The sequence below is a fragment of the Amblyomma americanum genome, chromosome 1 (genome assembly GCF_052857255.1).
Source record: "Amblyomma americanum isolate KBUSLIRL-KWMA chromosome 1, ASM5285725v1, whole genome shotgun sequence".
Classification (NCBI taxonomy): Eukaryota; Metazoa; Arthropoda; class Arachnida; order Ixodida; family Ixodidae; genus Amblyomma; species Amblyomma americanum.
In genome coordinates, this window is record NC_135497.1 from 420,024,753 (window position 1) to 420,050,891 (window position 26,139).

General features: G+C 50.0%; 1 protein-coding gene across 1 annotated transcript in view; it reads left to right on the plus strand.

The window, feature by feature from the left end:
- The window catches only part of LOC144124624 (luciferin 4-monooxygenase-like), a 59,287-nt gene that overhangs the window by 27,517 nt on the left and 5,631 nt on the right, over positions 1-26,139 (plus strand). The window contains exons 6-9 of the mRNA XM_077657426.1: positions 896-1,067; positions 3,111-3,211; positions 19,448-19,589; positions 21,354-21,623. Coding sequence (XP_077513552.1) covers positions 896-1,067; positions 3,111-3,211; positions 19,448-19,589; positions 21,354-21,623 — 685 coding nt within the window. The remainder of the gene's footprint in view (positions 1-895; positions 1,068-3,110; positions 3,212-19,447; positions 19,590-21,353; positions 21,624-26,139) is intronic.

The window sequence follows — 26,139 nt, forward strand, 5'->3', positions numbered from 1 at the left end:
CTTGACTGAACCTGCATTACCGTCGTTACTCTATCGGAGCTCTCAGAAAAAGTTCTTAGTTTTAGAAGTGCACCATTTTATGCGTGTTCACAAAGCGTGGTCAACATGCTCCCATGGCGAAAACGATGGCCTTCATCTGAGTGTTGTCTACGGAACATTATTTCGGCCTTCCTGACGTAAAATACATTCTAAAATCAGTTCTTTTGCTGCTTCGCTAAACTTTCCGCACCCTAATATATTTAACCGAACGAATGCAAATTCTCTCGAATAAAAACAAATAATTCCTAGGTAAACAATTAGAATTTAACAAACAAACGATCGATTTTATATTTACCAATGCAGCCATCGTCTGTTGGTAATGAGATTTTTTTTCTTCCGCATTTCACATAACAAACTCGTGGCTCAAGATACGCACAGGAATCTCCGTCTCAGACTTGCCGTAATCACCCACCGTGGGTGCCAAGTATGCGGCACTGCCCGGATTTCGTTTATGTCGACAGGGAAATGCGAATAATGTTTCGTCTTGGCTCGTCGTAATTGTGTCCCATAAAATTTGTGCTATGACAAGGAATGCACCCCTGCGGCATCATAATGTAAACTTCACCTCATGCGCTTGCGTTGGTGGCGTAGCATTCTCTTCAACAGTGCCGTTAAACGTAGGGGTAATCGCATGATAACTATGCCGCTTATAGTGCTTTCTAAGCATCAGCATAACGGAAAACCAAAATTCTCCGCCTCAAATTGTCGAACGCGTCTCGTGCACCCGTTGCTTTGACACTGTACATAACGCAGATCATGAGCACAGGCGTTATTGCGTGAAACTACTCCAGAGGTAACCGTATTCCTCAGCGCTCTTACGGAGTATTGCGGGCATCTCTCTTTGTTTACTCAACAGCCGACAATGACAGCCCTGTTTCCTACATTATTGCTCAAACTGGATCAACATCCGCTTCTCGGTAAAGTGGACACAAGCAGCATGAAAAAACTGTTCGTTGGCGGCACCACAGTGAGTTCTTCCCTGCTACAAAGCGTGGTCAGGAAGCTCGGCCTGAAGGGAGTCACGCAAGGTAAGCAGTAAGATGGCAGGTTGGGCTAGTAGGGTGAAGTTCGTTATTTGTGTACTTCTTATTCTTCTTCCTGCGTCCTTATACGCGTTGTTTTTTTTTCATCTAAGGCAAGCAGGCACATTTTGCAAACAGCGCAGTGAACAGCGCTATGAAAATGAAATGAGGGTGCGGAGAAAGGCAAGGTCCTAAACACGACACCTTTCTCAGGAGTAAAACACAGAAGGGGGAGTAGAGTTAAGATGGCAGCTTATTTATTAACTAGCATGAGCGAGTGCGCAGTTAACTGCGTCCTAAGCAAGCTCATAACGATGCGTAAGAAGGAAAAAATTTTTTCGTCAGTCGTAACTTTAGTGATGCTGCCTTTTGCCTGTATAGTTGTGAACCAGACCCATATGCAGACTAAGAACTAAAGCTTAGTATCCTGCACAGCGATAGCACAATGCCAGAAGACACGGATGGACCCTTCCAGAGCAGCTAGTGAGACACAAAATTTCCGGCCAAATGCACCTTCGACAATCTGTTCTTGGCTTCAGTGAAAGCGCAGGCTCGTAGCCGTATGAAGTGGGTCACGTCTGAGTGGGCATAAGAGACAGTTACAATTAAGGAGCGAATATATATCCCTTTTTCACCTCGTGCTTTTGTCCTCAAGTAGAACATTTACTTTATGGGCACTTGATAAGGCGTTTATACCGCTTACCTTGGCAAGGAAATTCCCTTTCACCCGAGGAATAGTGTGTTCCCGCGTCTCTTATCCTGAATGAGTTGCTTGGTTTGGATTATGTGGGTTTAACGTCTCAAAGCGACTAAGGCTATGAGAGCCGTAGTGAAGGGCTCCGGAAATTTCGACCAACTGGGGTTCTTTAACGTGCACTGACATCGCACAGTAAACAGGCCTCTAGAATTTTTCCTCCATCGAAATTCGACCGCGGCGGTCGGGATCAAACCCGCGTCTATCGGGCCAACAGCTGAGCGCCATAACCACTCAGCCACTGCGGCGGCATGAGTGAAATGTTATAACAAGAAATTTTTCACGCCTGCCTCAATTTTGGAGATGCATTGAAATCAACTGAACCTTGAAACACATTCTTCAGCATCTGTTCAGAATAAATGCGACCGTAGGCCAGAAAACAACGCGAGTGTGCTGGGCGACGGCATGAAAGATAAGTGCAACGAAACTAGTGCATAGGTTTGTTTACTGACGATGCTCGGTGTCCATTTACGGTAACAAAACACGTCACAGCAAGCATATATTCCTGCAGTGGATATTTCAGGCGTAGCATTGACTGCAGCGCATATTTTCACAGCTTGTGCTGTATCCCTTGCGATATATGAGGAGTCTTCTGGTAAAAACTTCGACGGGGCCACTGAAGCCAGTCCGGCGCCAGAGGGCAAGACATGTTCATTGATTCCGCTGCGCCGGTGGTCTACCTCTCTTGGGTGTTCGCACCGTGGGAGCACTCCGAAACCTCCCGCGCCTCCCACGACGAAGTGATCGGGTGATAGCAACTGCGTGGCTGCGGAAGCATCTCGATCGGCGTGCCCCTTTTTGTCCGCCGCCTCCGGACCTAGAAGGCGGCCGGAGAACGGGGAAGTACCACCTGCGAAGAAGCGCCACAGTTATTGGTGGTGCGTTTTTTTTTCTGCTGGCAGTTATGGTGGAGAGGCGGCAGCCGGTCGCACTGGGGGCTTCAAATCCACGGATGGAGACCATATCCCTGGCCGCGTGGACAGTCGTGCCGCGCTGCATGCGGTACGGCTGCTTCGTTGCTGCGAGCCCTTTTCGCCGAGGACGGCTTGCGGGAAAGAGAGCAAAGCCACCGCCGCCTGCGTTCTCGGTCAAGCTGCGTACAAACATGAGGCGTCCTTTCTGAAGCCTTCTACCACTCCGATCTATCACCGCTAATGCCAATCAGCTCTCTCCAATGAATGCTCTAAGCAGCTAATATTTACTATACTGAGTTTTCTCGTTCATTTTTTTTACTTCTAAAGCGTTCTGCTCCTGTTAGTTTTTCTAGGCCTACATTAATAGGTCCTTTATTGCAGCATATGGCATGACGGAGCTGACGGGCTGCATCACATTCTCGACTCCACTAGACGGCGACTTCAGAAGCGTTGGCAGGCCTGCTCCTTTCGTGGAACTAAAAGTGAGTGGCGAATTTCAGTTAACTTGATATATTTTAGAAACAACCGAAGAATGTGCATACAAATCATACAAGTAAATGTCTTAGACAGGAAATAATTTATCAGAAATCAAAAGAAAACACTCGTACATTACTGGAACAACTACTCTACGGAGCCGGCTATCTGGCATTCTACTTTCCAATATCTTTACGTAACCTGTAGCCTGACCTTGAAGTATTCTCAAGCGCCAAACCCGAGCATAGCGTCAGGCTCGACAGCCCTGTTATGCCAAAGTTCCACGTGGACCGTACTTTAATTGGGGGAAAGGTGTGCTTGTAAGAACCCCCTTGTACTAACAATGCCAGGACTGAGAACGTCGATTTGTTGCGGTGCTGGTGAACTCTGATCTTTAGGCTACACGAAAGAAAATACGTTCGAAAGTTGGATGGAAGACAACTGCGGCGGTAGATAATTTGGAAGAGCACTGTGGAGCGACGAACTGGGATCCTGCAGGTGGCATGAAGTTAACTTTTCTGCTGGTCTCTTCTTTTCTTGTGGAGTCGGTAGCTCCACTGCTTGCTACGGCGAAAAAGCGTGTTCGATTATTATCTCCCGTCGCCAGGCCTTCCCCGTTCATTTTTGTATTTGCCTTTTTCCATGTGGTCATGATTTCCCTGACGTCAGATCTCCCTGGGGAAGCAAGCGTATTAATGAAATTCACAACACGCCACAAGCGCCATATAGTGGTACAGCGCATAGCTTCAGTACTGCAAGCCGAAGCAGGTGGCGATAAGCCAGAAAATTTTGAAAACTGTTCATTTAGTTTCTTTTCTGCATGCAAGGAAGCAGCAGCCACCAAAAGCGGCAGTTCGCGGTTGCTTGACGAGGTGGCTGCTCCAACAAATGATGGCAGCAGGAGGAGGAGGAGGAGAGACTTTAATGAATACGGAGAGGTCAGTGCTTGGTTTTTAGCCCAGCATGCTACCTTGAAGTCCAGATGCAGTTAAAAACAAACATATTTACAGCCTTTGCAAAAATATACTATGCACGAGGTTTCCTCATAAGCCCTGGAAGGACTGAGGACAATACACATAAGTATTAGAGAAAGCAACAGAGCGTCATTGAGCAAAAGAGAAAAGTCGAAAATGGCAAACAAAAAGCCAGAAGAAACAAGCCCTAAAACGCGATCATATTCAAATCAATATATTTCGAATGCCTTTCTGCGACATACAATTAGTGTTGCTGCACTGTTGACACTCTACCGGCGCCACTTTGTGACCAAATCTTAAATCTTAGCGCGTGACCAAGCGTCTTCTTTGTTTCGAATGAGCGTGACTGTTCAGCGATCCTCGCCCCAGTAAATGGCTGTGCTGTCCTGCTGCCTGCTACGTTTGTCGGTGACATTTGGGGGAGGTACTGGGAACATCCCAGTTACGCTGACCACCACCATATTCCTGACGATGCTCCCCGACGCGCAGACACCACACCCGTCCACAAGCGAGCCTTCGGCTGCGGGGGCTGTCACCTCAGTTTATGCCATTGACCACGCCCGTGCGAGCTATGACGTCCACCGCTGGCCAGACCGGTCAGTACTCTGGCAAGATTCCGCCATTAGTCCTTCTGGCACCTCGGCTGCCCCCATCCCTCCACGGCAACAAGTTAGAGGATGGAGAAGATTGGTTGCCTAATTTTGAGCTTGTGGCCGCATTCAACCAACGGGAAGATTCGCGGAAGCTGATGAATGCGTATTTCACACTGCAAGACTCGGCGAAGACGTGGTTCGAGAACCACGCGGCGTCTATCTCCAAATGGGCAGCTTTCCACCGTGAGTTGCTCGCTACACTCAGCTCGAGCGAGCGAAAGGGAAACGCTGAAATTCCCCTTCGCTTAAGGTCACAGCAGATCAACAAGAGCGTGGCTATGTTTACAGAGGACATGACACGCCTCTTCAGTCGGGCTGTCCTAGCCACGCCCGAGGCTACAAGGGTGTGGCACCTTATGCGTGGTGTGAAGGAGCAGCTGTTTGCTGGCCTCGTTCGCGACTCTCCGAGAACCGTCGCCGCCTTCGCCAAGGAAGCCACGAGCATGAAACGCTCATTACAGGAACCGAGTGCCCAGTATGGCCGTCAGGCAAATGTAGCGACCACTCACTAGTGCGCGTCCGTGCCTGACCCTGGGAACGAGACGCTGCGAGAACTTGTGCGAAGAACTGCGATACCTCCGCTTGGATGCTCCGTCGGCAAGCATAGCTTCTACAGGGGACGTCCTCAGTGATGAAATCCGCCGAACAGTGCCGCCACCACCCGCACCATGACCGGAGACGCATGTAATGTCCGATAGCGATCCCTACGCTGACCTGCCCCGCGCCCCAAACCTTCCACCCCGTTGCCGGACTACCCCATCGTTACCTGCACCCCGTTGAGCAGCAGCTGGACCTGCGCCCTTCTATCATCAAAGCGCACGTGTTGCGCACGTCCAACAATCGCCCGCTCTCCTACCACTGCGGGGAGCCCGGCCATAGTTTGCGGAATTGCCCGTACCGGAAGATGGGTTTGAGAGCATTCCCTCCGGACGGGCCTCGGCCCCGCTATTGTGAAAGACTGCAGGACACTGAGGAATACCTGGCCGCTCACGTGCTTCTCCCGACCTCACAGCAGCGCCTATCCCAATCATCATCCCCGAGGCGCTTTGCTTCACGCAGTCGGCCCTCATCCTAGCTATGGTTAATTCAGAGGCACGTCCTCTCACCGGGAAAAGTGCAGACGCGTCCTCCGGGGGCAGGGCCACCTCTACTGCAGTCAACAGTCTTCACCCGACGATTTCACGCGACGCCCCGATCCGACAACCTGACCGACGTGTTGCGAACGACTGTTGCCGCAGAAATTTTAGTAACCGCCGACAGTTATGAAGTTACCGCACTCGTCTATACCGGCGTTGGTTTTTCTGTGATGAGCAGTTAGCTAGCCACGATTCTCCGTAAGGTTATGACGCCTTGGTCTGGACCCATGATACACACCGCCAGTGGCCATGTAGTGGCGCCGATCGGCGTCTGTACCTGCCCCATCCAGACACGCGGTCTGACTTTCACTGGCACCTTTGCCGTACTACGCGACTACTCAAAAGATTGATTTTCGGCATGGATTTCATTCAGAGTATGGTGCAGCCAACTACATTCGGGAGCCTATATCTTTTTCTGCCCAGCGAGCCGTTGAAACCGACACCGAGCTCCGCACAGTAATGTTGTACGTATGTGACGACCACATAACGATCCCTCTATGAGCGTGCAAGTTCGTCACAGGCGAGTGTAAGAAAATCTGAAGAGAGCATGTCGCTACTACTCGCGCGGCAACTTCGTGCAGCTCGAGGCCTTGTAGAACTTGCCAACGGTCGCACTTACATCTTAGTGACAAACTTTATGTGTGAACCACAAGATTTGACGAAGAAATTGTTGGTCACTTATTTTTCAGAACTTCGCGGATCTTCCAGACAGTGCTCTTTGTCCACCACATCGGACCTCGACGAGGCGACGGCTACAACCATTACGACCGACGTGACCCTTCACCTCTTGGCTAGTCAGAAACGCTGCGTGCAAAGCCTTATCTATTTCTTCCACGACTCTTCTGCGTCAACTTCCAAGGTCCGACAGATGCCGCTCACCAAGCACCAAATTATAGTTGGCGACGACCACGCCCACAATGTCAGCGCCCTTATCAAGTGTCTTCAAAAGAACGTGACGCCATCCGCCGCCAATTTACACGAATGCTCCAGGACGACGTCATACAACCGTCCGCGAGCCCCTGGGCATCGCCTGTTGTCCTCGTCACGAAGAAACATGGCACCCTAAGGTTCTGCGGGGATTATAGACGCCTCAACAACGTCACGAGAAACGTCACCAACATCACACATTATATACACGAACCTAATGGCACATATTGAATGTAACGACTTCTAGTATCCACATCAGCATGGTTTTAGGAAACACCTTTCATGTGAAACCCATTCATACACGATTAGTTCGAATCCATGTATGACAACTTTCAAATAGATGCTATATTCCTCGATTACTCCAAAGCTTTTGATCGGTTCCCCCACAGTCATTTACTTCAAAAGCTTTCATCACTAGGAATTCCCGTCAACCTAATCTGTTGGATCGAAAATTTTCTTTCAGGGCATAAGCAGTTCCCTTCTACAAATGATAACCACTCTCCTCTTTCCAGTGTAACATCGGGAGTCTCTCAGGGCGCCGGCCAGTCACCACTATTATTCCTAATTTACTATAATGACCTCCCTTGCAATATAAAATCGAAATTGCGGCTTTTTGCTGATGATTTCGTCATTTACAAAGCGATTAGGTCGACCAACGATTCATCTTTGCTTCAGTCCGATCTTGATACACTCTCCTGTTGGTGTGATAAATCCCTCCTCTCCTTAGATATTAACAAATGCAAATTCGTCATTCACCAGGAAATGCACCGTTAATCAGCATCAATACATTATTGGCTCATTTTCCATCGACCCCGCATTATCCTACAGATATCTTGGCCTCCATCTTACACCATCGGTATCATTCATGGGTAACTCACCTTCAAAACATCTGCGCCGAAGCCTCACGCACACTCGGATACCTGCGCCGTAAACTGAAGGCCGCATCCCCTGACATCCCCTGTTTTTCAGATAATTTGGCGATATTTAAAATCCTAGGCCTAACTAAATGCAGTGTTTTCCTCGTAGCAACGACACCTGGCGAAGCGGTTTTCTAGCTTTTAGTCAGTTGTTACATTTTCTTCGGTTTGCATAGTTTTTCTTCTTGGAACAAAAAAAGGCTCGCAATACACTTACCGTAGTTATCAGTAATCACGGATGAAATTTTCTTCAACCGAGCGTTGATGTGTTTTGACGTCTTGTCACTAGATGGCGCTACTGTTTACGCGTGTGCCTGAGGGACGCTACGGCACACCCAACTAAAACTATACTTCGGAGCGGACAGCGTAACGCACGCAGCGCCGTAGCACTTTGCGTACGCAAGCATTTGCACACGCACAACAAAAACTGTCTAATGGCTACTTTTTTTCGTTGAATTGAAGAGCTAAGTCCCTGGGCATATACTGGGGGCAGGTTTCCTTTTGTGCGGTTGATGTTGTTCGGGGTGGTTTGGATATGCCAGTATTCCAGAAGGAGCCTTTTGTGGTAATTTGTTTCTGTTCCGAAGATGCGGGTTTCTTCGAAGTTAATTCTGTGGTCTGAGTCCTCGGAATGTTCGGCTACAGGATTGCGCTGTCTTGCGAAGTCGCGGACGTCGTTTTTATGTTGCCGAATTCTTTTTTTGAGATTTTTAGTTTCACCGATGCGACGCAAGCTACATCGCGAAACCCAAAATCTCAAAATAAAAATTCGGCAACATAAAAACGACGTTCGCAACTTCGCAAGAAAGCGCAATCCAGTAGCCGAACATTCCGAGGTCTAAGACCATAGAATCAACTTCGAAGAAACCCGCATCCTCGGAACCGAAACAAATTACCACAAAAGGCTCCTTCTGGAATCCTGGCACATCCAAACCACCCCGAACAGCATCAACCGCACAAAAGGAAACCTGCCCCCAGTATATGCCCAGGGACTTCGCTCTTCAACTCAACGAAAAAAGTCGCCACTGACCGCCTCCCCGCAATGCGACAACGTAACAGCCTTACCACCCCTCTTCCTCCCCTATACCTTTCGCATCGCAGCTTTCGTTCCTTTGACCTCCTCCTCCACTCCATACTTAAAGACGCTATACTGCCCTTAGTCACCCCTGATGAAGGAGCCGTGTCGGCTTCGAAACGTTGGGTTAAAATTAAAGTTTTTGTTGGAGATGAGCAGTTTATTATAAGTCTTTAAACCCAACCAGACAGGCAAATCTGTCAAAATGTTTAGTTTTCACTTTGTCCGTACTTGTATGTCCGCCCGTTTAGGGTCGTGAGCTATCTTAATTTACTATGTCGGCTGGCGAACCTGAAAGATGGCGGCTTGCTCTATAGAGCCTTTGGTTACAAGAATTTGATGTCACCATCGCGCACTAGTCCGGCCAGAAACACAGCGATGCTGACTATCTATCCCGCGTTCCTATTCCCTGCCCCATGAACGAGTCCGACGAATATTCTGCTTTCCTCGGTGCTGTCACCACGTCCACCCTCGCCGCGTTCCTATTCCCTGCGCCATGAACGAGTCCGACGAATATTCTGCTTTCCTCGGTGCTGTCACCACGTCCACCCTCGCCCGCCGACTTCGAACTGCTGCCCCTCATCGAGTACCTCGAAGGAGCCGCTCCATCTTCACCTCGACTCCTCAAGCGCGGACTGTCATTTTTTTGGTTGCGCGATGGTGTCCTCTACAAAAATAACTACGGCTCACCGGACACTGTCTATCTGCTTGAAGTGCCTACAACGCTTCGTGACGAAGTTCTACGTGCGTGCCACGACGACCTTCCTTCGGGCTATTTTGGGTTTTCCGGCATGTTGGCGCGGATATGCGAAATAGTACTATTGGCCCAGGCTTGCAGCTGTTGTCCAACTCTACGTACGAACCTGCCGTTAGTTGCAGCGCCAGAGTACGCCTCCAACTAAACTAGCAGGCCTCCTGCAGCCTATCGATCCCCCGCGCCTCCCAGTTGGACACGTCGGCATGGACTTAATTTCTCGGCACATTTCAGGCGTCCTCAATTGGTAACCGGTATATTGCTATTGCTACTGACTATTAGCGACCACTGTGAGACCATTCACAACATTGTGTTTCGTCCCGGTGCCCTAAGAGTCGTAATAAATGATAAGGGAACCGTGTTTACCTCGGCACTTACAAGTGAGGTACTTCGACTCACTGGCACCAGCCATCGAAAGACTAAAGCCTGCCAACCTCAAACAAATGCACTGACCAAGCGGGTTAACAAGACCATTCTCTATAGGATATCGATGTATGTCGACGATGACCAAGGGAACTGGGACTGGATACTGTCTTACAACACGTTCGCGTACAACTCTGCGCTCCACGAAACGACGCGCTTCACTCGGTTTCACTCCGTGCATGGTCGCGAAGCCTTCACCATGCTGGACGCTATGCTTCTTCAGGATCCTGCTCACTCTTCTGTCGTGGGCGTGACTACTTTGTTCGTGACGCAGAAGCCACTCGCCACCTTGCTCGACAGCGATACCGGCACCAGCAAGAACGCGACGTCGAGCGCTACAACCTCCGCCGCAGGGAGGTGATTTACACGCCTGGCAACCAAGTCTGGGTGTGGAGCCTGATCCGTTTGCGAGGGCGCTCTGAGAAGCTAATTCGCCGTTACTCTGGTCCATACGAGGTGTTACGACGTCTCAGCGAGGTAGACTAAGATGTTCTTTCTCAAAGAACTGTCCGCTCCTCCAGACAGCCCACATCCGAAGTAGACCATGTGGCGAGAATGAAGCCGTATTGCACCCATTAGCGCCTCCGGGGCCGAAGACACTGGCACCGTTAACTTGCCGTCTTACCTATTGTTTTTCCCGCACGTGCGGCATCGAGTCGATGCCTCATGGAAGGGAGGGGGAAATGCCACACAGCTGACACTCTGCCGGCGCCACCTTCTGGTCGAACCTTATACCTTTGCGCGTGGCCGAGCGTCGTCTTTGTCCCGAATGGGCGCGGCTGCTCAGTGATCCTCGCCCCAGCAAACGGCTATGCTCTCCTGCTCCGTGCTACGTTTGTCGGTGACAACATCAATTATTGAGCCGGAAGTTAATTGGCACTGATGGAAGCGTAAGTTAAGGACTGCAAAGGGTAATGTTTACGGGGTGTAGGAATGCGCCAGTACTCGCGATTGCGAATACTATAAAGCCATGGATCAGCAAACAGGGAAATATCTCCTTTAGCGGCACCACGGTATGAGTCAACTAGAGAGTATTGACGATATACTGTCCGTATAGACACAATAACTGCAACTCAACTGGAGTTTTTCATCTCATTAGGCGGCCGTAAACGTCTCGCTGTCTATTATGCTAGCTTTAGAGCGCTTGTTTCACCGATTCTTTTTTGTTACAGCTCCGTTGTGTTTCCGATATGCTCCTTTGCGATCATTATTTTGCTTCATTTTAGTGTGAACATTATTAATTTTTACTGTCTGAAACTATAAAGTGTGTCTTGTAGTTGACTTTTTGTATTCTATTAACACCCTCATACGAGAACGCTCTGTTTTTCACCATGCCAATTTACCATGTTTTGTATATATCATGTTTATTTTCTCAATCCGCACTTTCTATTATAATCTCGTGTGATGACCGCCCATAATGCGCAGGTCCACACGGGACGGAGAGGCAAAGAGACACCCTATGGCTCAGTTTAAACAAACAGATATATTCAATAATTACACATGATTAAGATTATACATCAGAGGCTGGGGCGTCCGAGCTTACGTGCCGACGACTTCATGGGGACGATGGAGGGGCTCCGGAGTTGAGCTCGAACGGTTGCTGGCAGAAGCTGCATGCCGTCGGGCTTCGGCGCTGAAGGCCCCCTTGGCGAACGATGTCGTCCTGAGCGTCTTCTTCGGTACTCCTTGTCGATTTTTATATCCTCTTATCCCCACACTCCCTAGGGTGAGGACGCCCACGCCGGAGTGGGGGGGGGGGCTAGGGCTTTCACTTGGGCGCACAAACACCCCACCGCACTTATGGTCTCGCCCCCCTCACGTGTTGAGTCTGAGGGAAAGAAGGTTGTCTTCGAGGTAGCGCATAGCGTCGGCTGTGGTAAGGCGCGCTCTGGCCCGCTGTCGGTTCCCGCAGGTCACCGGCCTCCCTTCTCCATCAAATGACACTCGCCCCTCAAGGCCGGAACGCGAGGTCACTAAAAGGCCGGGAAAGTGGTCCCTTTCCTGGGATGTGCTCGGGAGGCTTGATTGATGATGCCCGCCGTCTTGCCACGGGGCCAGGCCCGCCGAATCGAGGCCTCCCCTGGAACGGCCACGGCAATTGGGGAAGAAACGCCCGTCTCCCCGCGGCGGCGGCGGCGGCGGCGTTCGTCTCGTGCCGACACTATGGAAAGGGGGTCCGGTTGGGCTTAAACCCCTTCGTTCTGGTCGTCACTCTCAACGAGTATGGCTAGGTAATTGATGATGCCGCTGTCATCTGGGTCGTCTCCGTGCGGTCCACGGCGGCAGGCCCAAAAGCAATCTCACTCAAGTTGCTTGCAGCCATATACAGTAGAAACATGAAAGGGGGTCCGGTTGTGCTTTCGCCGCCACTGGGGGCTACGTCTATGCCGCGCCGTCGAACGCGGAACCTCGTAGCACACACAAGGAACGTCACACTCGCTCACCCACCAGAAGAATGTTCTCCGAACATTTGAGTCGATGCAGCTCCCCTTGTCTTTCTGAATCGCCTCGCACAGTGCGTCCGACAAAACACTTTTCGCTGCACTCAACACCACTGCACAACACCATATGCCTCCGCTGTCAAAACTGGCGTCTCCAGGGGCAGAACTGATCTTCTTTTACAGATAAACATGAAACTCAGTACCCAAGCCTCTCCTTTCTAGTCCAAACTGGACGAAATAAATTTACCACAGTTACAAAGGAGCTCCCACTTCTAGCACGATCACGGCAGAGACAAAAATATAGATAACGAAAGGAAGTAGGGCAGATTCTGCATGCGCTCCGCATGCTCTCCTGTGAAGGTGTTACTTAATGACAGAAAGGTTTAACTACCAACTCCGATAACTTAACGCATAAGCACATAGCAATGTTATCAGCTGCGGCATTACACAATTCTAACCAGTTCACAACTCCGCTCTGTTTACGCCATTAGTCCGACTTAGCTTTCCGATTTCGCAGCGGATATCGGCCTTCATGAGTCATACTATGTAAGTCTGTGACCCTTTGTCTGCTTTGGGACTCGCGACGGCTCGTGGCAGGAGCCTCTCCTGGCGTTATCTGCGCGGCAACCTCGCGCGCTTCTTCTTCTAGCAATGCATGAAGTAAATCCGGTGGCATTCCGGCCGTCACCTCTGGCGCCTGCCGAACAAATGCAGGAGAGGGCGTTTCTTGCGAACTATCTGCGCGCTCCGCTTCACTTCTGTCCCCATCAAAATCCGCGCTTTCCCTTTCCTCATTTCGTGAATACTGAACCGGTGCCGACTTGAGGCGATTTGCGTGTATCTTTATCAAGCGCCGGTTCACGTCTCGGACTCTGAAGTTTACCGGAGAAAGCTTCTCGACAACCTTGCACGTTCCTCTCCACTTCGTCTGGAACTTACGAGCTAGCCCAATCTGCCTTTGGCAGTTTTCAATTTACAAGCTGTCCCCCACATCAAACGGCGCGTCTCTAGCACTGCGATCGTGCACCTCCTTCCTGCGCTTCGCCGCTTTCTTTAAGGCCTCCTTTGCGATGTCCCTCGCCACTTGCAAGCGCGATTCTAGCTCAACCTTATAGTCGTCCAGTGAAGCGTATGGGACACGACGGGGGCCCTCTGGCACTTCACTAGGCTGGTCCGGGTCTCGGCCGTAGAGAAGAAAGAATGGCGATTCGCCCGTGCTCTCGTGTGCTGCGGAATTGTAGGCAAACATTGCATACGGGAGCCACAAGTCCCAGTCCCGCTGGTCGCGCGAAACAAAATGCGACAGGAACCCGGCCACGGTTTGGTTCAGTCGCTCCACCGCGCCGTTGCAAGCCGGATGGTACGGTGTTGTCTGCTTCTTAGCGATCTTAAGCAGCTCGCAAACTCTCCTCATTAGCTGCGACACGAAGTTCGTTCCCCGATCTGTCAAGAGTTGCCTCGGGGGTCCATGTCGGAGCACGATCTGTTCGACAAATGCTCTTGCAACCGTGTCTGCCTTCTGATCTGGGAGTGCTACCGCTTCCGCGTATTTTGAAAGGTGATCGACAAATACTAAAATGTACTTGTTTCCGGAAGTGGTCGTGGGCAATGGGCCCATTATGTCCATACCTGTCCGCTTGAAGGGAGCCGAAACCTCAGAGAACGGCTGAATTGGAGCTGGTCTTCGTCCCTTGGGTGTTTTTCTTTCGAGACAGGAATGACACTTCGCACAGTAGTCTCTAACATCCTGTCGCATGCCACTCCAAAAGTACAAACGCTCCACACGCCTGCGTGTCTTAGCTACGAAAAAATGACCGGCGCATGGCGCATCGTGAAACGCGCGAAGTACCCTTTCTGTCCACGACCGAGGTATGACGACTCTCTCCCAAGCGGTTTTCTCTGGTCTCCCTTTCCTGGTTGGCCTCGTGCGCCGACACAGGGTGCCGTCTTTGCCAATGAAATAACCTAGCTGTTCGGGGTGAGACGGTGCGCCCTCTAAGTTTTCGATTATTCGCTTCAGGTCAGGATCTTTGCACTGCTCTGTGCGTAATTCGGCGGGGTCGACTACGGGGACAAACTCACCTATAGCTGCCACGGCAGCTGTGCGGCTGAGTGCATCAGCATTCAGATGTGTCTTTCCTGACTTGTGCTCAACTTCAAAGCAGTATTCCTGCAGGTGTAGATTCCATCTAGCGAGTCGCGAGCTAGGGTCCCTGACACTCATCACCCATTTCAGAGGATGGCAGTCTGTGACTAGCTTGAATTTGCGGCCGTAAAGGTAGCATCTGAAGTGCTTTACTGCCCAGACAACGGCGAGGCACTCCCTTTCCGTAGCTCCGTACTTTTGCTCTGTGGGGCTCAGCTGTCGGCTAGCAAAAGCAACGGGATGTTCTTTGCCCTCGATAACCTGAGATAGCACGGCACCAACTGCGAACTTTGACGCATCTGTGGCCATAACGAAGGGCAAATTAAAATCCGGGTGGCGCAACAGCGGTGCACTCATTAGCTTCCTTTTCAGGGCCCAAAAAACATCCTCCGCGTTTTCGTCCCAGCGAAAGGCGACATTTTTGGCTGTTAAGGCGGTGAGCGGCTTAGCGAACTTGACGAACTCCTCTATGTGCCTTCGGTAGTAACCGATCAGGCCGAGAAACTCCCGGACCTGGCGGACGCTAGTCGGGGATGGAAAATCCGAGACACACCTTAGTTTGTCAGGGTCCGGTCGCACGCCGTCAGCTGAAACAACGTGCCCGAGGTATTTCACCTCGTTTTTGAGGAATTGGCACTTAGAGGGCTTCAGCTTGAGATCCGCTCCTCTTAGTCTCACCACAACCTGCTCAATATTGCGCAAATGGTTCTCAAAACTGTCACTGTATATGATTATGTCATCCATATACACGAAGCACAGCCTCCCCAGAAGACCTGCCAGGATAACATCAGCGGTTCTCTGCTAGGCAGCAGGGCTGTTGGCCAGACCCATCGGCATTCTTTTCCATTCATAGTGCCCTGAGGGCGTGTTGAATGCCGTTTTCTCAGCATCTGCCGGATCCATTGCTATCTGCCAGAATCCCGCCGCCATGTCCACTACCGTGAAGTACCTGGCAGAGCCCAGCTGAGAAAGCGTCTCCTGTATATTGGGGATGGGGTATGGATCGATGCGAGTTCCGGCATTTAGTTTGCGGTAGTCCACTACCAATCGATACGAGCCATCTGGCTTTTCCACCAATAGTGCTGGTGCTCCCCAGGGTGACTTTGAGTGTTCGACAATGCCGCGATCAATCAGGTCCTGCACCTGCCGCTCCATCTCCTCACGTTGAGAGTAAGGAATCCTGTACGCACGCTGGTAAACGGGCGATGAAGTGCCGGTTTCTATCCTGTGCTTTATAACGCCACAGCAGCCCAAATCCAGGTTGGACGCGGCGAATACCTCCGAGTAGTCGTTCAGCAAACCAGCCAGAGCCTCCCTCTCCCTGGATTTTACGTGAGAAAGATCGAACGACACCTTTGGAGCAGCCGAAGGACTAGCATGCTCTACAGTTGCGAGTACCGTATCGGTGGGCTCATGTTTCTCTATCGCAGAGGTGAAGAAAGCCAATGTTTTTGTTCTTGGGAAGGCTCAGTGGCTGCTGGCTACAGTTAACCACCCGTAGGGGCACTCTGTGGGCGTCATTTACTGTCACGAGGCACGCGGCTGCCTTCAGGCCATTGCTGAGAGAGTCGACCGGCTCAAGCACTCCCACGGCGCCGCTCTCTACATCTGAAGGCACAAACGCGTACAAAATGTGCTCCGACCAAGGAAAGACGACCGCCTCATCGACCAGCCTGACGGCAACCCGCGAATATACCTTCTCCAATGATCAAACTGTTTGACGGGTGTCAATATCGGTAATGCGAATCTCAGCCCCTCTCCTGTTCAAAAACGGAACTTTTGAGCCGCCCGCATTAACCTCTGCCTCAGAGAATGAGACTACTACCTTCCCTTTTCTCAAAAAATCCTGCCCTAATATACCTGACACTCCGTTTGGCAGAGACACCGTGTCCGGGCATACGTAGCAGGGGTGCTCAATGCAATTCCGCCGAGAGAGAAGTGTAGCCGGTAGAGTCCACTTATGCCAAGAGGATCCCCCGTTATGCCTACAAATTTGGTTGCCATACCACCAGACGCTTCCAACACCTCGCAGTCCCCCTTCCTTCGAAGCGTGTTAAAACTGCTCTCCTTAAGCAATGTCACCTTTGACCCCGTATCTATCAACAATTCCATGCAACAACCATTTAACTTGCAACGCACAACAGGGCATGCCTCGTCGGCCACACAAACTACCACCACCTCATCATCCACTGCTCCCTCCCCATGCTCCTCAGGATGGGGAGGACTATCTAGTTTTTGTCTCGGTATCTGGAGCCCCGCTGTAGGCTTGCTTAGGGCGTGTCTCGCCTGCTTCTCTTTGTGGCTCCCCACGGCGCACGTTTTGGCAGAACCTGGCGATGTGTCCGCGACCCTGGCAAGCGAAGCATACGATTTCTTCAAAATCTCGTATACCGCGCCTGTAGCTTTGTGGCGGTCTCCGGTTTCCAGCGAATGGGCGCTGTTGAGCGCGCGCTTCAACCTGGCGTTCCACCTGCTGAGAGAGCAGCTGTTCTAAGCGATCTAACCGCTCTGTCAAGAGAGCAACCTCAGGGTGGAGCACCGCTCTCTCTATGACGCGTACTCTCGCTGCGGCTGTCGTTAACGCCTCATTTCGTTCCTCATCCAATGCGGCCGCCACGGCTTGGTCGAAATTGCTCGGCTTGCGCGAGAGCACGAACCGGCGCACGGGGTCTTGCAGACCAGCCACGAACAAAGCGGTCATTTCCTCTTTAAGTAGATCCTCCGCGTATTTCTTCCTTAGCTGGTCCCCTTCCTCCTCCCTGCTTAACGTATCGCGTGCTAGGCGCTGAAGCCGCGACGCAAACGTTCGCACGTCCTCCCCTACCATCTGTCCGGCGTCACAGAACCTCTGTACCCGCACGTGACGTGTTTCAGTGTCGAAATGCTCAAACGCGAGCTTCTTGAATTCCGCAAATGATTTTGTGGATTTTACTTTTTCGTCTCGCCATGCAAAATCATGAGCAGCTCCTGCCATCTTACACCTCGCCATTCCCAGCATTTGAGCATCGGACCATCCCCCCATTTTCCCAATCTCTTCTAGCATAGAAAAGAAATCGCAGATTGGAACCCCTGTCTTATCTCCTGTAAACGTCGGAATGACGCTTCCTAATGCCAGCATGCTTGCTCCGAGCGACGGCTGTGGAGTGGGAGCTCCCTCAGATACAGACATTTTTTTCCAAGCCCTCCGGTGCCTTAAGCCTCTCAAATGGGGGTAAATGTCCCACAATCAGTCCCGTGATTCCCTTTTGATTACAATTTTGAAGTCATGAATGTCGCAGCATTCAGAGGACATTTGCTTTTGAGACCCCACTTCTGACACTAGTGTGATGACCGCCCATAATGCGCAGGTCCACACGGGACGGAGAGGCAAAGAGACACCGTATGGCTCAGTTCAAACAAACAGATATATTCAATAATTACACATGATTATGATTATACATCAGAGGCTGGGGCGTCCGAGCTTACATGCCGACGACTTCATGGGGACGATGGAGGGGCTCCGGAGTTGAGCTCGAACGGTTGCTGGCAGAAGCTGCACGCCGTCGGGCTTCGGCGCTGAAGGCCCCCTTGGCGAACGATGTCGTCCTGAGCGTCTTCTTCGGTACTCCTTGTCGATTTTTATATCCTCTTATCCCCACACTCCCTAGGGTGAGGACGCCCACGCCGGAGTGGTGGGGGGGGCCTAGGGCTTTCACTTGGGCGCACAAACACCCCACCGTACTTATGGTCTAGCCCCCCTCACGTGTTGAGTCCGAGGGAAAGAAGGTTGTCTTCGAGGTAGCGCATAGCGTCGGCTGTGGTAAGGCGTGCTCTGGCCCGCTGTTGGTTCCCGCGGGTCACCGGCCTCCGTTCTCCATCAAATGACACTCGCCCCTCAAGGCCGGAACGCGAGGTCACTAAAAGGCCGGGAAAGTGGTCCCTTGTCCTGGGATGTGCTCGGGAGGGTTGATTGATGATGCCCGCAGTCTTGCCACGGGGCCAGGCCCGCCGAAACGAGGCCTCCCCTGGAACGGCCACGGCAATTGGGGAAGTTAACGCCCGTCTCCCCGCGGCGGCGGCGGCGGCGGCGTAGGCGTTCGTCTCGTGCCGACACTATGGAAAGGAGGTCCGGTTGGGCTTAAACCCCTTCGTTCTAGTCGTCACTCTCAACGAGTATGGCTGGGTAATTGATGATGCCGCTGTCATCTGGGTCGTCTCCGTGCGGTCCACGGCGGCAGGCCCAAAAGCAATCTCACTCAAGTTGCTTGCAGCCATATACAGTAGAAACATGAAAGGGGGTCCGGTTGTGCTTTCGCCGCCACTGGGGGCTCCGTCTACGCCGCGCCGTCGAACGCGGAACCTCGTAACACACACAAGGAACGTCACACTCGCAAGGATGTACAGTATGCGTAATAAAATAAGTAAAAAGCATATTTTCAGGACAGCCTAAGGGCTTGATCCCCTACACGACAGCTGTGCGGCATCGAAATTTAAAGACATTCTTACCAGCCCGGGACAGGTCCTGCATTAACCGTGGGGGCTCTTGGAAGATAATACCCCCTTTCAGGGGCAGTCCTATTGCTTGTCATGGACGTTCTTTTTTCACATTTGAGTATAAGACCTGTAACATAGGTGGCTTGACGCACGGCTATTCCTGTGTCGTCATCTTTGGTGCGGGTGAGAGTGCAAAGTTTCGAAATTTTTTCTTATTCTAACCGCTTTAGGTGCCATGCCAGGAGCACCTACAAAAACATCAATGCGTATAAAACAATTTAATTGCCTTCGACATCACCGATTACGTTTTGTTTATTTTGTGCAGGTGGCAGACGTGTGCACAAGGAAGGCTCTGGGACCAAATAAGCAGGGGGAAATCTGTGTGAAGGGTGCCTGTACGTTTAAAGCCTACCTGAGGAAACCAAAGGAAACGGATGATATCTACGAAGATGGCTTTATTTGCACTGGTGTGATGCGCCTATTATTGCATATTTTTTTACTTTCCTTGTTATGGATTGTCCTGTTCAATCTGTTTCAATTCATCCTTTCTATCCGAGGTCGCTTGTATGATTATAATCGCGGCCTGCGAAATTTATTATTCTAGTGGGCTACACGCTGTCCCTAAGGCGTTATTTCACGGGCTCGGGCAAGCCCGAAATCCCGAGCCCGAGTTAAAAGTTGGAAGCCCGTGCTGGAGTCGGGCCCGGGCCGGGGTCCGACCCCAACATATAGGGGCTGTGTGTGGCTTGTGTTTCATTATTACAAGGTGAACTACACGTCTAGCGTTCTAGCAACGACACGGATTTAGAGGAGTCATGGTGTAGGCTGAGAGATAACAACAACGTTTATTTACTTATTTTTCATGTATCCTATAGTTGGATTGTTTCCACGCGAGAATAATTGAAATAAATACCATTTTTTTTCACTGTTCTCGGAAAGTCTCACAAATTAACGAATCGTGGCGATAAAATCATCTCGGTTGTTTTTAAACCACTAGCACTTCTTTTTTATTAACGCGGGATGAGAGGCAGCTCATTTGAGGACCGAGTTTAATCAGCGTCACTCACAGTGTTGTCGAAGTAACTTTGGGCGAGAACGCCTGGCCGCGTTGAACGACGTCAAAGAATTTAGAAAAGGTGCTAATTCCATTAGCGGGATGCGCTACCGAGGCATTCTTAGTGGAGCCTTGTAACGCCTGCGCACGGCTCATTTGCACGAGTGCATTCTCCTAGTATAATGCACAGCACCGCTGGTTTACGCTGTTTCACCTATCAGCAAGCACACGTCGTCGGATCAACGAGAAGGCGCTCCGCATGTGCTCTGTTTTCTCTTACCGCTTCTGACTAGGCATTTTATTTCTCATAAAAGAATGGCCCTTATTCGATTGCTTGACGGTTAGCCGTATGTTTCAAGATAGTATTTGATTGTCTGTCTGCCTCCCCAAAGCATCTGCAGGCTAGAAGAAACGCTATTGCAGAAGAGCATATATCAGAACCACTTCGGGTCTTCAAGCAAAATCCCCGCAATAAAAAAGAGTATTCGCTTTTCGTCTCAGACCATCCCAACAGAGGCTTTATTCATTTCATTCCCTAAAAACAAGGCCTCGGCAGCAGCGAATTAAGCCTGTGAAATCGTGCTCATTAAATACATTAAGAAATGTAATTGCTGTGGCTTCGATGATTTTATATGCATTTAGATATCGCGGGCCTTAAGAATAGGTTGATTAAAAATCCAGAGGTAATCCAGAGTTAGTTGCGCGCATATGCAACCCTTTTCGTTTGACCGTCGGAACTTCGGGGCTATTCACGGACAGCTGTTCAGAAAGCCGAACGCGCGACCAGCCTTGCATTGTCTTCTTTTTGTGTTTACCAAAAGAAATTTTTCAAACGTTATTGTGACATCAGCACCTCGTCTGGCAACATCTTCTGAAGAAGCAGACTGCTTGAACACAGCACTTTACCTCTTGAGCAGCTTCGGGAACGTGCTTGGATCCGGGCTAAGTGCGGCATTAGTAGAGTGATAATGTAGCGGGCCCCAGCCGGGTCCTGGCTCGAAGCAGCGGGCCTGGACCGGGTCCGGGCGCGGAGTCTCGGACATGAACGGGGCTCGAGCCTTAGAATGCTCCTCATGCACTGCTCAGATTGTAACAGATATTTGGACGTAGCACTTGGGAGCCAAGAGACGCGCATGAATTCCTTCGGCACACGTTAGGTCGTCTTTTGTCTTCCTAGGCGACGTGGGCTACTATGTTCCCGACGGACGCTTCTTTGTGTGTGGCCGGCTGAAGGAGCTGATCAAGTGCATGGACCAGCAGGTGGCCCCGGCCGAGCTGGAAGATCTGCTGGCCGCCGACTGGGGGGTGCGCCACGTGGTCGTAGCCGGGGTTCCGCACGCCGAGTACGGAGAGACGGCGCGAGCATTCGTGGTGTCCCGACAACGCCTCCGACCGGGAAGCATCGAGGAGCAGAGGGAGGTGCAAAGGCTACAGGAACTCGTGGCGGGTACGGCTGCACTTCAGCCTTCAGTCTTCGCTATCATAACACACTCCCCTCATATGTACACCTCTGACCCCCTCAACTTCTTGGAGAGTCGTTGGCTAGGCCATTCGCGCATAAAAGCACATACGTTTATTGGGCTGATTCGTGCGGTCGTGTGCTTTCAATCGCCCCTGTCTGAATGTGCGATAGAAACTTTTATTCATTTTATCGCTGCATGTCGGCAATTACAACTCTTCTGCTAGACATGCTAAGGTGGTTGCTAAACTAAGGCTATTTTGATTTCATAAGTGTCGGCTTGAGCCAATATATACGAAAGGATATGTAATAATCCCTTGTCGAAAAAGCTCTCGGCCTTCTTTTAGCCCCCTCATTGGCAAAGGAGTGAAAGCGAGTAGTGAACCTCTACGGCATGCTCCTTTTCCACAGAGGGGCCACACTGACGCTTATGAACCTGAATCTTATAAAAGTGTGATTTCATATTTCATGAGTGTGGTTATGATTGATTTTTTCTTGCGCCAAATGTACTGGAATGATCATGAAGGCGGTGTACACTTCGGTGGCAGAACCTCAACATAGCAGAACGAGATCATCAGCCGAGAGGGTTCCTTCGTTAATTCCTCTTTTAGGGCTAGTTGGTGCATACCTGAATTAGAGAAAAACTAGCGCCAAACCATGCACACCACAAGAAAAGAATGAAGACGAAACACAAGCGCTAACTCACCACAGAATTTTATTGAAGCCAGGAAGCACCTCATATATGGTGAAGTTTCAAAGAGAAAGAATGGTGGCATGGAGGAAAAGGTGAACAAATTAAGGCAACCACCTTGGAACGCAAAAACAGGCAGCTAGCCAAAAATCACAAAAAACAACAGTTACTACAGAGCTGAATCTAAATAGTTCAACTTGGACGCTAAAAGTGATAAAAATGGAGTGCTGACACATCTACAGCCAAACTTCTTTAAGTAAAAAGCCTCCAGACTAACACGTGCCGTTTTATCTGCTCTTTCCACGAAACTTCGTCTCATTTAACCGCACCTCACAACCGTCGCAGCTCATTACGTGCGCAACCAAATGTGCGTACTTATCTTTCAAATCTGATAAATTTCGGGCATGGTCCCCTAAGCGGTAATTGATGCAGCGGCCAATATGGGTGACATAAAACTTCCCACACGTTAAGAGGATAGCGTGGACCACTCCTACGGAACACTTGGTAAAAGGAGTATCGTGCTTCCATGGCAACCCGTTTTCTTGAGTTACAGATTCGCGGGCACAACTTTTCCAGCTTGTTAGGAGCCGAAAAAAAGACGGCACTCACGCCATACCTGTTGGCCACTTTCCTCAAGTTGTACGAGGTTTTGTGTAAGTAAGGAACAACCAGCGGCTTCTGTGTCCTGCGACGATCCGCTCCGGTATTTCTTCGTGTTCCGTGCTGAAGTTTTTGAAAGAGGGTCTCGCAAACAGCAACCAAGACAAAGCGGGGTAACCCAGCCGCCGAATGTCGTGCCCACATCAGTTGCAAGATAGCCTTCAAAATCATATGAGCCGACTTTCGGCGGCTGGGTTCCCCTGCTCTGCCTTGGTTGCTGTTTGCGAGACCCTCCTTCAGAAACTTAAGCACGGAACACGAAGAAAAACCGGAGAGGATCATCGCAGGACACAGAAGCCGCTGGTTGTGCCTTACGTACACAAAACCTCGCACAACTTGAGGAAAGTGGCCAACAGGTATGGCGTGAGTGTCGTCTTTTCAGCTCCTAACAAGCTGGAAAAGTTGTGTCCGCGAATCTGCAACTCAAGAAAGCGGGCTGCCAGGTGAAGCACGATACTCGGCTTACCAAATGTTCCGTAGGGGTGGTCTACGCTATCCTCTTAACGTGTGGGAAGTTTTATGCCGGCCAGACTCTCCGCTGCATCAACGAGTGTTTGGGGGACCATGCGCGAAATTTATCAGACTGCAAAGATAACTACGCACATTTGGTTCCACACGTAATAAGCTGCGACGGTTGCGAGGTGCGGTTATGTGAGACGAGGAGACTTGGCCAGAGCACAGATAAAACTGCACGTGTTAGTCTGGAGGCTTTTTATATAAAGAAATTCGGCTGTAGCTGTGTCAGCACTCCATTTCTACCCCTTTTTGCCTCCGAATTCAAATATTTGCATTCAGCTATCAAGTAACTGTTCTTTTTCTTTTGTGATTTATGGCTGCCTGTTTCTGCGTTCCCAGATGGTTGCCTTTGTTCAACTTCTCCTCCATGCCACCCTTCTTTCCCCTTGAAACTTCACCTTAGATATGGAGCTTTCTGGCTTCAATAAAATTCTGTGGTGAGTTAGCGCTTCTGTCTCGTATTCGTTCTTTTCTTGTGCTGTACATGGTTTGGCGCTATTTTTTCTCTAATTCAAGAGAGTTCCTTCTTTAAGATCATTCTGTTCGGACTCCTCTTGCCGAACACGTTATTTATCATCATCATCAGCCTTATTACACCCACTGCAGGGCAAAGGTCTCTCCCATGTCTCTCCAATTAACCCTATCCTTTGCCAGCTGCATCCACCCTTTGCCTGGAAACTTCTTAATCTCATCCGCCCACCTAATCTTCTCCCGCCCCCTGCTACGCTTGCCTTCTCTTGTAATCCACTCCGTTACCCTTAAGGACCAGCGGTTATCTTGCCTTCGCATTGCATGCCCTGCCCAAGCCCATTTCTTCCTCATGATTTCGACTAGGATGTCATTAACCCGTGTTCCCTCACCCACTCTGCCCGCTTCAGATCTCTTAACGTTACACCTATCATTTTTCTTTCCATGGCTCGCTGCGTTGTCCTTAACTTAAGCTGAACTCTTTTCGTTAGCCTCCACGTTTCTGCCCCGTAGGTGAGTACCGGTAAGATTATGCTGTTGTACACTTTCCTCTTCAGGGAAATTGGTAAACTGCCACTCATGATCTGCGAGAATTTGCCATATGCGCTCCACACCATTCTTATCCTTCTTGTTATCTCCCTCTCATGATCCGGATCAGCTGTCACTACCTGCCCTAAGTAGACGTATTCCGTCACAATTTCTAGGCTCTCGCTGCCAATTGTGAACTGTTGTTCTCTTGCTAGGCTGTTGAACATTACCTTGGTTTTCTGCATGTTAATTTTTAGACCCATCGATCTGCTCTGCCTGTCTAACTCATTGATCATGATTTGCAGTTCACCTCCTGAGTGACTCAGCAAGGGAATGTCATCAGCAAATCGCAGATTATTTAGGTATTCTCCATTTATTCTTATTCCCGACTGTTCCCAATTCAGGGCTCGAAATACCTGCTGTAAACATGCGGTGAACAGCATTCGCGAGATCGTGTTTCCTTGCCTGACGCCCTTCCTAATTGGAATTTTATTGCTGGCTTTATGGAGGACTATAGCAGCTGTGCAGTTGCTATATATATCTTCCAGTATTTTGACATAAGGCTCTTCTACCCCCTGATTACGCAATGCCTGTATGACTGCTGAGGTTTCCACTGAGTCGAATGCCTTCTCGTAATCAATGAAAGCTATATATAGAGGTTGGTTATATTCTGCGCATTTCTCTATCACCTGATTGATAGTGTGAATATGATCTATTGTGGAATATCCTTTACGAAAACCTGCCTGATCATTTGGTTGATTAAAGTCTAACGTTGCCCTGACTCTATTAACGATTACCTTAGTAAATACTTTGTAGGCAACGGATAGTAAGCTGATCGGCCTGTAATTTTTCAAGTCCTTGGCGTCTCCCTTCTTATGAATTAAGATAATGTTTGCATTCTTCCAAGCTTCTGGTACAGTCGAGGTCATAAGGAATTGCGTATAAAGGGTGGCTAGTTTTTCTAGCACGATGTGCGCTCCATCCTTCAACAGATCAGCTGTTACCTGATCCTCTCCAGCTGCTTTTCCCCTTTTCATTGCCTCTAAGGCTTTCTTTACTTCATCTTTCGTTACTGGCGGGATGACGCATTGCTGTGTACTTCTGTCTTTCTCATTAACGCTCTGATTACATTGGCTAATGTGCAGGTCTGTGTAGAACTCTTCGGCTACGTTAACTATCTTATCCATATTGCTAATGACATTGCCCTGCTTGTCTCTTAATGCATACATGTGGTTTTTACCTATGCCTAGTTTCCTCTTCACTGTTTTTAGGCTACCTCCGTTCTTTATAGCATGCTCGATTCTCTCCATATTAAACTTCCTTATGTCGGCTACCTTGCGCTTATTTATTAACTTTGATAGCTCCATTAGTTCTATTCTATCGGTAGGGTTAGATGCCCTCATGTTTTGGCGCTTCTTAATCAGATCTTTCGTCACCTGAGATAGCTTCCCGGTATCCTTTCGAACTGTCCTACCGCCTACTTCTACTGCACACTCCGTAATTATTGATGTCAGATTATCGTGCACTGAATGAACATCAATATCATCTTCCTCAGTTAAAGCCGAATATCTGTTTTTCAGCGCTATCCTAAACTGCTGTGCTTTCCCTCTTACGGCTAACTCGTTAATGGTCTTCTTCTTC